At 38.5% G+C, this 11,305-nt stretch overlaps 1 protein-coding gene across 1 annotated transcript; it reads right to left on the reverse strand.

The window, feature by feature from the left end:
• Positions 1–662: 662 nt before the first annotated feature.
• LOC108718746 (E3 ubiquitin-protein ligase DCST1) lies at positions 663–7,286 on the reverse strand. Its single transcript, XM_041565803.1, has 16 exons — positions 7,144–7,286; positions 6,399–6,524; positions 5,987–6,061; positions 5,315–5,443; positions 5,093–5,232; positions 4,720–4,918; positions 4,003–4,146; positions 3,644–3,765; positions 3,352–3,500; positions 3,132–3,231; positions 2,926–3,021; positions 2,712–2,838; positions 2,329–2,445; positions 1,734–1,876; positions 1,209–1,322; positions 663–1,017 (listed from the first exon to the last, which is right to left on the reverse strand). Exons 1-16 carry the CDS (start codon positions 7,271–7,273, stop codon positions 769–771), a joined length of 2,160 nt encoding a protein of 719 aa, XP_041421737.1. The 5' UTR covers positions 7,274–7,286; the 3' UTR covers positions 663–768.
• Between the last annotated feature and the right edge of the window lie 4,019 nt (positions 7,287–11,305).

An 11,305-nucleotide genomic window follows, 5' to 3' on the forward strand; every position in this document is an offset into this window, starting at 1 on the left:
CTACTGGGTATGAGTAAGTGCCCCAGTTAGGCCTTCACCTGTATTGTCCTAATAAATGGATTTGAACCTTTAAACACTTTTTTGTTTTATTGCCTTTGAAAGAAACCCTTACTTTTTCTTTTGCTATTGTATACCTGCATCCACAGACTTGGCTAAACTTTGAGTATTTTGTCGTTTCTTTATTATACTCATTTTTTAACTTTATTATTATTTTTGTGGTAGTGCCGCAAATTGGCTTTTTGCCTCTTCATTTGTAAATTGTCACCAAGCCCCAAGTCGGCGGTATTATAATTATATAACATATAACATAATAACTGGCCAAACATGGGTGCTGTGATTTACGTGGTCCAAAAAAAGGGATTCTGTTGTATACGGCTCTGCAAAAGTATTTCCCAAGTTTACCCAAAGTGGAGCTGTAACTTCTCCATGTAAAAGAGGAAGGACCAATAACCTGCATACATTTTCCTGATTTTACATTTTCCTGGATTTTACATCATTTTTTTCTGGTCCCCTGAAAAATTTAAAATGGGGGTTCTACTGTAGATTGATAGATAGGCAGATAGATAGATAAATAGATAGATAGGCAGATAGATAGAGATACTGTAGATAGATACTATAGATAGATAGATATAACAGATTTACACTGAGGCAAAGAATTTTTTTTAAAACCTTTATTAGTATTACAAGTATAGTGATACAAGTGATAGTAGCATTACAGTGTAGCCGCAGTATTTCGCTCCAGATGATTGACAGTTTGTAGTCGTATTCTTAATTGAGCTCCTCAAATTCATAATCACTTTCGCTGACGTCCGATACATAGTGATCCACAGGCATGCATGCATAGCAGTACCTCCTCATGTCCTTCCAGCACTGGCGGCAATATATAACATAGCAGCCTTCTGTTTGGCACTCATAAGAATCTCTGGTCTGTTTGGCATTACAGACCATGCAGCGTCGCACCAAGAACCTTCTTAGAAATTTGAATTGCCGATAAAGAGTTCCAACGAAGGACGACATCTGAGGAGAATACAAATATTCTTGTCACCAACTCTTCCCCAACAGCAACCCCCATAGCCCACCTTAGCAGGGAAGTGTAATGAGACTTCCCAACTTCTAGTAGACTGTGGAAAAGGAATTGCTGATCGGTTGCTACTGGCAAGTGCACTTATGTTTGTATGTCACCTTCATAATCCCAGGTGAAAACTTACCAGGAATCCAGCGCGCTTTGCATTCAACATGACTTGTTTCCTTTTCAACTTTGTATAAGCGGCTCTCTTTATAAGGTTCTTGTTATACAGGTGTAGAATCCTCCCCTTTTCCCTCTGAAAGAAACAAAGGCACAATTAAAAGGTCTATCATAACTGGTAAGGCTGGCGAGGTCCATACAGATTCATCCTTTGCAAAACCAACTTCAAATTTAAATTGTCCGTTTATCTTTCGAGCAAGGACCTTGGTCTGTTCTGATCCAATAGTTGGTTCAGCACACAGGTGATCAAATTTGGAAAAGATCTGCTCGAGTGGTGACCCTCCAAAATGAGAGGATCTTAATGTGTATGGCCAGCTTTACTCAAGTACTATGAGTATGTTTACATGAATTAGGGTTTACTTCACCTTTAAGACTTGAAATTGACTAAAGGATAAACAGACATAATACACATCTTCCTGTGTTATCTCTAATAATATTCTAAACAAATCTGTATCACCACTCTCTCCATGTTAGGCATTTGTCTTACCTTGGGAAAAAAGATAGCGCCAATCGCTCTTGGAAGCCGATTCACGTAAGCTTGCAGAACCGGTGCCAGTAGCATGAAAGCAATGCCAAAGACTATCCCGCACACCTGTTTGCTTGTAAATGGTTGTGCTTTTGGCACACATACTGTGGGATAAAGAGAAAAGCATAATGGTAGTATGAGTAGACTGTATATAATCATTCCTAGTTATTGTTATTAGTATTCTTGGGGCAATGGCGGGCAGAGAACATTTGGATGTTTTGCTCAAACATACAAGGACAGAATGCCCCAAATTCAAATCCCGTTGGCTCCACAGAAAACTGTGTGAAGCACAGGGAACAGGAGCTTGGCAAATGATTCTTATCTACAGCAGTGCAATATGACCCTGCAGGTTTGGGCTGATATATGCTCAATATCTCCCATGTGCCATTGCTCCAGGATAAAAAAAAACAAAAAACGTAACATATAAACAATGGCAAATATTCAGTCTCGCAAACAAGATGGCAACACAACCAGCCAAGGGCCTTGCTAATGATGCCAAACCATAAATACAAGTTGGAGGAAATAATAAGATAACTATAGGTGAATATATACATACTGGAATTGTCAAAATTGTATTCTACGTTTGAGCTTGTATTCAGCTTTCCAAGTGTGGCACGTAGAATATTTGGAAGAAATCCTTTTCCTTCAATCAGAAATTCAAGCTTGTGGCGGCCTGCAGAGAGAAAAAGGGGGCTCTATTTAGTGATATACAGGGCAAGCTGTTGTTTACTGTAGGGTACGGGGAGTTTGTCCTCAAATTGACAGAATAAAAGCAGTGTTTAGATATATGCATTGGGAAAAAAGGAAAAGATTATTGTGCGAGTCTTTGATCTGGTATTATCAGAATCTAAAGTGATCAGTTCTCGGAATAGTTACATACATAAAGATAAAGGTGGAAATGGGAATATTCACTTTCAAAAGCATAACAAGTGTACTCACTTGAATAGCTGTACGTTATAATACCGTACTCATCCATCATGTTCATTGTTTCTCCAAATATATAAGCCACAAAGAAAGCCATCAGGTAGACAGCAATGCAGACCATACAGCTGTACAGAGTCTTTGCCTGTGAACATAACAAAGAGAAATAAATGTGGGTTTTATTGAAAATCAGGAAAATACAATAATAGTCTAATGAGGAGAAACCACTTACTGCTTGGTCTCTTTCTTCTCCCTGTAGTTTCATCTTAAATGGGAAGATAAAGTCCACGTATTCCCCTCTCCGTAGGGGAAGCAGGTGCCTCAGGTTCTGCACAACAAAGAGAAGAAAGCAATCAGTATTTTCCATAAGCGCTGTGTTCTTTGGGAAGGATTTCTTGGGGCTGAACAAGGGGGTAAAAAGGAAAGCTTGGTACTCACCCTCCTTCTCCTTCGGCAATCAATCAGCCGGAAGTACGTTGTAATGTAATTGTTGTCGTGGAAGATATTGCGATTGTACTTATATACGTATAAATAGGAGCTGTAGAGAGAAAAATGATTAATTTGGACTGATGTTCCAGTTGTACCTAACTAGTCCTTAAACATGAATATTTTCTTGAATCTCTAGTTAAATAGGTGAAAAGACAGTCCTGGTACTCACACGAATAGGTAATAGATCAGCACCCCGCATACAATGGGTACTTTGATTACACTTTTGATCTTCGAGAACTTTGTTTCATTAATCATCTTGCTGCCAGCTTCTTTGACCGTCTCATAAGGGTTTTTGAAAGCCCTGGATTCATCAGCCTTCTGCGCGTTAATAAACACAAAACAGAAAAGGGAAGAATTAAGAGGTCAGAGGGGTTGAATAAGTAAATGGTTTAGAAAGTACCGCTGACTCTACAAATCAACAGATGGAGGTTTGTGGGTATTTGAAAGGGTGTAAAACTTACTTCAATGTCCATGTCGATATCAAGGCCAGATTCCAGTGTTTCCATGGTGTCGTTGACCTTATCAAATGATGACCCAAAATTCTCTGGAAGTGGGTTAAATTTCTTGCACCAGAGCTGAAGGCCTAGAAGAGACAGACAGAGCAGTGATTTTAACCTTTGGGGTTAGAATTGTCAATTCAAAGTTTTTTAGATGATCCTACAGTACAAGTGACTCCTGGATATCATCAGATGGGCCAATAGGAAGGCAAAAACAGCACTATGGTGTTGGTATGAATGGAAGCTGGGAATATCACTGATATTGAGATGAATGACAATGTTATTTTTTATATTATTTTAGTATAATGCGATTAGGTACATACCCTCGGTGGCTTTGCACAGGAATGTCATTTTCATGGGCAGGCATAATAATTTGTCAATTAGTGGAATAACAATTCGCTCTTTGCATTGTAGATACTTGTCTTGAAACCACTTGTGGCAGTTTTCTTCATTGGCCTCCATAATCCCTGCAAAAAAGAATACATTTTGCTTTTTAGAACAGAAAAGCAGGAATTGATCTGTTTACTCGACTCAACATTTTCCCCAAACCTCACCCAAACTGGCCCCATGGGGCTCCCTTTAAGGGTCACATGATTGTCAAGTCAATAGCTGGTGCCACTGCTGAGACGGAACATCTGTGTATGATATCCACGTTCATGCACCACAAGGACATATTAGGGGTCATTGATTAAGTGCAGGGCAGGGTACAATCTGACATGTTTGCACTTTGGTCTCTGGCCTGCAGCAGGTCTCTGTGTTCGGATGTGGAGTGTTTGGCAGAGCTGTATTCACGAGGGGCAAGCGGGGAGGGGGCATGTTGGCACCACCACCCACCTTATCCATCTCTTAACCTGCATATCATTTAGACACATGATCTAGGAAGTGCTGGAGGGTGCAGGTTGCAACAGGGCCCTGCTCCCAGCACTTTTGCACCCATTTGTGCTCTTGCACTTTAGTCCCAGGTCTCCCTAACCCCCATTGGCTGCCTATTCTGTAACCAAATATATAAGGGAAGAGGCTAAATTTACTTTAATACTCACCCTCACAGCGCAACAGGTTCTTTAATGCAAACTTTTGCTGGGTGTTCAGGGGTTGTCCCTTTTGTTTTTTCTCCTCTTCCTTGACCAGCTTGCGCTCTGTATCAGCGTTATAACCTTCCCTGCTCTCAACTTCATCGCTGACCTCCGCAAAGGCTTTTTTCATGCCAAATATGTTGTCCTTCATACTAAGTACCGACACCTAAAAAGAAAGGAAAGTTATCAAATGCCTCCTGCTCTTCTGATTGGTGAATACTTTCCTAGCAAACCCATTAGAAAAGGAAAAATGCCATTTGCTAATGTGCAACAGTTACTACACTATAGGTAGAAAATAAGAATCCCCGAGAGCAGGTATCTGCTGGCCATGTCTTCTTACCTTCAGATCCTTCATGAAGGTTCTGAATATGTTGGTAGTGACTTCCAACTTCAGCCTTAATTGATCTGCTTGCATCTTCATTACACATACACCGCTCCTAAAGATTTCCTGCGCATTTGCTACGATATTAACTGCGAAATCTAGGAAAAGAGACATTTGGCAAAAGTTGGTGGATAGTATGGACATATCATCACTTAGCTTAGCAACATGAAAACAACTTACTTTGATAGATTCCTGTGATAGCAACGATCCAGATGAGTACATTTGCCTTATTTGCCAGCATTTGGGGGAACACCATAACTGTAATACATCTACACCAGGCCGACAAGGTCCAGGTTAGTGAAACTATGGCTAGGAAAGAAAAAAAACAAGAGATGAAATGTCATTTCAGACCCATAAGTGCACACAATAGGGATGGGCAAATTTATGGTTTCGCTAGTGGCAAAAATGTTTGCAAATCTGTATCAGAATTCCTCCATGCAGTTTGTTTTGCTGAAACACTTTTTTCCCCACAGGAAAAAGACACAAGAAATAAAAATGCTGAAAAAAACCAGTAGAATTTCTCTGTGCATTTTGTTAAGCTGAGCAAAAAGCTTTTTTTTTGTGCTAAAGAAAAGCAGAAAACCCATTAACAGCACAATTAGACTTTCTATATGTGTATATATGTGTTTTGTGTACCTGGATAAAAACCATGAGTATTTTCTGCACACATGCCTATGGCATTATTAAAATTCTCCATTCAATGTTTCACTACGAAAAGTGCCCTGAAAAACACTGGTGCCTTCCCCTTGACTCCAAGATAATAGAGAAATAAAAGTAGAAACACTCACTGATCCAATACATTATTAAAAGGGAAGAAGTTGGACCAATAAAGAGAAACGTGGAAACATTTACCTGCCATGCCAATGCATATCAATTTGCTGCTTTCCTGTGGGCTATAGATGGGCATCACCATGACAATGTAAAGCACTGTATAAAAGACAAAAAGAGTTTTAGAGTGTTTAACCCCTCCCTTTCCCAAAATCTACTCCAGCCAAACAAATGGACTAATTTATGAGGGTAACAGATCTATGGTGTCACACTTATATGAGACTGCATGGTTTGAAGGATTATCCAACAAAAGTGTAACTCTCTTTATATATGGGGTGTTTAAAGAATTGATATCATATTACATATATTATTTATTGTACCCTCCGTTTAGATTGTAAGCTCTGCAGTCTCTTGTAGTATTTCTTTGTAGGGGTAATGGGATCACTATAATTATCTGTTGTTAATAATAAGGCAATTAGGACCTGTTTTTACTTACAAACTCCTACAAGAAAGCCAAGTATTGCCCGATATAAGACCTTGGCAATTCTGCATTCATTATCCGGGCTGTAGATGAAGTTAGCTAAGAAAGTCGGCAGCATTCGTACGAGAATCCATTGAAGTGCTGAAAAAAAAATGGAAACGTCTCAGATTGTACATCCTAATTATTGAGTTCTGTGCCCAAATACCCAGAACATAACGGCAATCAAAGTCATTAACAGGAGAACAATTCCTTTGTGTGATTTCATTTTCATTTTAATATTGTATTTAGCGCCTCCATCGGGCAGTGGAATAAAGATTGTGAATGTCATAGTTTGTACCAGTGGGCAGTGCATGCAACCGTCTTACTAAACAGCCGTTATTTGTGCATGAAACATATATGGCAAACGTAAATCAGGTGTTAACATGCTCCATGCATAGAAATTGCTTTATGATAACTGTCATTAACTGTAGAAGAAGAACTGCAATTACCATAGGGCAAGTAAAGGCTTCACCTCTAGTAAAAGGCTAATTGGTCAACCTTGGCACTAAGCAGCACCCATACAGCCCATTAGTAGCAGCCATCTTTGTAGCAAAGCAATGAAAGCTTTCTGCTGATTGGCTGCCATTGGTTATTACACTGGTGCAATGTAACACGCAATGTAGGAATTTAGTGAATTAGCCAGTCCCAGTCTTGGCCAAATGCAGTTTATCTGCCTTCAAAATCGCAGTAAATATATTTAAATCCAGTATAATTAACTTACTTGATTTCACCACTTTGTCCCTAAAGAGCACACATTTTGATCCTTTTGTCTTCCTCTTTCTCAGCATTGCTCTAATCTTTTCTTTAGTTTCTTTATCATTCATGTTGATAATAAAATCTTGGTTTTCCATTTTGTTTTTTTGATTAATTAAATATTTGATTAAGAAAAATAAGAAATAAGAATAAGAAATAAGAAGAATAAGAAATAAGAAGAATAAGAAATAGGTAGAATAAGTAGAATGAGAAATAAGAATAAGAAATAACAAGAAATTGATCCTCTCTCAAAGCAACTCCAAGTTGAAATGACAGGTGAATTAACTGTTGGTAAAGCCTGTTCTTGACCATTATGATGTCATCGGGATAAGATCAGCTGACTTTTCATGGCCATTATGATGCCATCGGGAGAAGATCAGATGGATTTTTATGGCCATTATGATGTCATCACAACAGCTGGCTGACCTTGAAAACAAAGCAAACTCCCAACCAACCGATTCAATTCCTCATGACATCACAAATACCATGAGAAGTATACGTTGCAAGAGACTAAAACAAAACCAAATCTTTTGTATTTCCACTTTTTTCTTTCCCGGGAAATCAATTAATTAATACGTTTTACTTATCCATGAACCGCTTTTGATATTTTAGTGACCCAAAAACAGAATAATGTACTCTCCTTGTAACATAGGCATTTCCAATTACCCAGCTAAAAGGGGCATTGGGATTAAGATCCTAACTTCAGCTCAGAAGATGTTAATAAAAGAATAATGCAGCCCTCTGTTTCTGCATTTCTTAATACTTATCAATTCCCAATAGCGATGTACTAGGACCCAATTGTAGTTGTACAGTGTAAAATACAGGACATTCGACATACAGTGAACGTTTCACCAATGCAGGGCTGGAAGCGATTTTAATTTACAAAAGATGGCCTATAAACATTATATAGCAAGCGAAATTGCTGCACCTCCATAATTCAGTTTACAACAGTCGTGTCGCGTCGCATCAATGCTGCCTTTCTCTTTTGACTCTTTCCTGCTTTCAAATGGGGGTCACTGACCCCATCTATACAACAAATGCTCTGTAATCTTGAGGTTCGGGCCAACTCCTGCGGGTCGTGGGCAGGTCCCCTGCTCTCTCCTCCAGCGACCTAGCATTTGTGGCCTGAAATTTATAGACTTGCAACAGCCCCTTTTTTTACGTCACTGCGGGCGGGTGCAGATCTATAAATAGAGGGGCAGCAGTGGGCCGGGCCGGGTACAGATTGGGAGGGGGCACATCACTACTCTTGTAAAGCTACATATTTAGGGGCATGTTTATCAAGTGTCGAATTTCGAATTGAAATAACTTCGAAATTTGAATTTAAAAAGACCAACTGAAATTAAGTCAAAGTTATTTTTTTGGTTGAATAGGTCCGTTTTCGATCGAGTAGGTCCGTATTTGGCTGAATTAGAATCGTTCGAATCGAAGTAATAGTGCATTCAAATCATATGAATCAAAGTTTTCCCCCCAAAAAAACGTAGTCCACCAATTGACTCCAAGTAGGTTCTAGGAGGTCCCCCATAGGCTAAAACAGCAATTCGGCAGGTCTTAGATGGCGAATGGTTGAAGTCAAATTTTTAAAGAGACAGTACATGATAAATTTCGATATTCGAATTTTCTAATTTTTTAGACTATTCCCTAGTCGAAGTACACAAAAAATAGCTCAAAATTCACCTTGACCTCTGATAAATCTGCCCCTTATTGTTATTGTTTCTTTTTATTACTCCTATTTCTATTCAGGCCTCTCCTATTCATATTCCAGTCTCTTACTCATATCACTGCATGGTTGCTAGGGTAATTTGGACCCTAGCAACCAGACTGCCGGAAATCTGCTAAATAAAAACAAATAATAAAAAATGAAAACCAAATGCAAATTGTCTCAGAATATCAGTCTCCACATCCTACTAAAAGTTATCTCAAAGGTGAACAACCCCTTAAAGAACCAAGGACCTCCTGACAGCTCAGTCAGTTCCATAGGATTATTACTAAAACATTAGATGCTTGTGTTATATAGTATTTAGAGCAGGGACTCATATGTATACTTACATTTAAATATCTAAATAAAAAATATAAAAAAGAAATAATGAAGACCAATTGAAAAGCTGCTTAGAACTGGTCATTCTATAACATACTAAAAGTTAACATAAAGGTGAACCACCCCTTACATTATTTATCTTCTTCTGACTCTTTCCAGCTTTCAAATGGGGCTCACTGATCCCATCTAAAAACAAATGCTCTGTAAGGCTACAAATTTATTGTTATTGTTACTTTTTATTACTCATTTTTCTATTCAGGCCTCGCCTATTCATATTCCAGTCTCTTATTCATATCAATGCATGGTTGCTAGGGTAATTTGGACCCTAGCAACCAGATGGCTGAAATTGCAAACTGAGGAGCGGCTGAATAAAAAGCTAAATAACTCAAAAACCACAAATAATAAAACATGAAAACCCACTGCAGAATGTTTCAGAATATCCCTAGAAGTGCCAAAGCCTTTGCCACAATTTGTGTGGGATTTACCAACAGGGATACTAATTTGCATCTATAGTGGTGAATCGGGTGCAAGTGACTGAGCACATAATACAGCAGGAGCCACAATGAATTCCTGGGGGAAATAAATCTGCATTGTGGGTAAAAACATGATAATTTGGGCTTGTTATCACCTAATAACCTCTTGCACTTCTCAATGATAGCGATGGGCGAATTTATTCGCCAGGCGTGAATTCCCGCCTGCAAAACCCTAGCTAGGGTCCAAAAAAAAAAACCCGAAACGCTGGCGCTGTTTTGTGAATATTTTGCCATTTTGCGAGTTTCGCGGGAAATTCCTTTGCCGAAATTTTTCGGCAAAGGAAAACACCCCAAATTCACCCATCACTACTCAATGATTCTCTCTTTTACTATATATCTTTTGATCTCTGTGATTGTTCTGAATATACAGTTATACCAGGCTTCCTAGATATGTTACGTCCTGTCTACAATTTCAGCAATCTGGTTGCTAGTCCAAAATGACCCTAGCAACCATGCATTGATTTGAATAAGAGACTGGAATATGAATAGGAGAGGCCTGAATAGAAAGAAGAGTAATAAAAAGTAGCAATAACAATAAATTTACTTACAGAGCATTTGTTTTTTGGATGGAGTCAGTGACCCCCATTTGAAAGCTGGAAAGACTCAGAAGAGGAAGGCAAATAATTAAAAAACTATAAAAAATAAAATAAATGGAGGCCCATTGAACAGTTGCTTAGAATTAGCCATTCTATAACATACTAAAAGTTAAATTAAAGGTGAAGCACCCGTTTAACTATAATTAAAAGCAGTCACACATTTAGCCAGGGCTCCTGTACGTCTGCAGCTGTAACACTAGAGGGAAGCATTAGACAAGGAAACCCTACTCATTCCTACAGAAGCCTCAATAATCGGCACATTTCAGTTTTCTTTCTCGTTATTCTTGGCTAATTATGAATGTGGCGAAAACTAAATAAACTGAAATTCCTGCCAAATGATTAAAATAATAGTTACGTCCTTTTGAATTGAGGAGTCAGTATATTTCAGTTAACCTGCTCTGATGTCTCTTATTGCTCAACTTACATCCGTTCCCTCAATATTGATAAATAGTCATGTGATCATCTGGTATATGTAACGTTAAAGGGGTGCTTCATCTTTAAGCTGACTTTTAGTATGTTATACAATGGCTAATTCTAAGCAACTTTTCAACTGGTCTTCATTGTTGATGCGACACGACTCGGATGCAGGTGCAGTCGACAGTCGTCATCAACACTGCAACATAATCCTACAATTGAATTACTTACCTTATTTCCGTCACATCCAACGTGACGCCTGCGAATTTGCGCAATCGGCCGTGTAGTCCTGCCCTTAATTATTTGCCTTCTTCTTCTGACTCTTTCCAGCTTTCAAATGGGGGGTCAATCACCCCATCTAAAAAAACAAATGCTCTGTAAGGTTACAAATTAATTGTTATTGTTACTTTTTATTACTCATCTTTATATTAAAGGGGTTGTTCAACTTTGAGATAACTTTAGTGTGACGTAGAGAGTGATATTCTGAGACTATTTGCAATTGGTTTTCATTTTTTTATTATTGAAAGTTTTTGAATTATTTAGCTTTTT

The sequence above is a fragment of the Xenopus laevis genome, chromosome 6L (assembly GCF_017654675.1).
Source record: "Xenopus laevis strain J_2021 chromosome 6L, Xenopus_laevis_v10.1, whole genome shotgun sequence".
NCBI lineage: Eukaryota > Metazoa > Chordata > Amphibia > Anura > Pipidae > Xenopus > Xenopus laevis.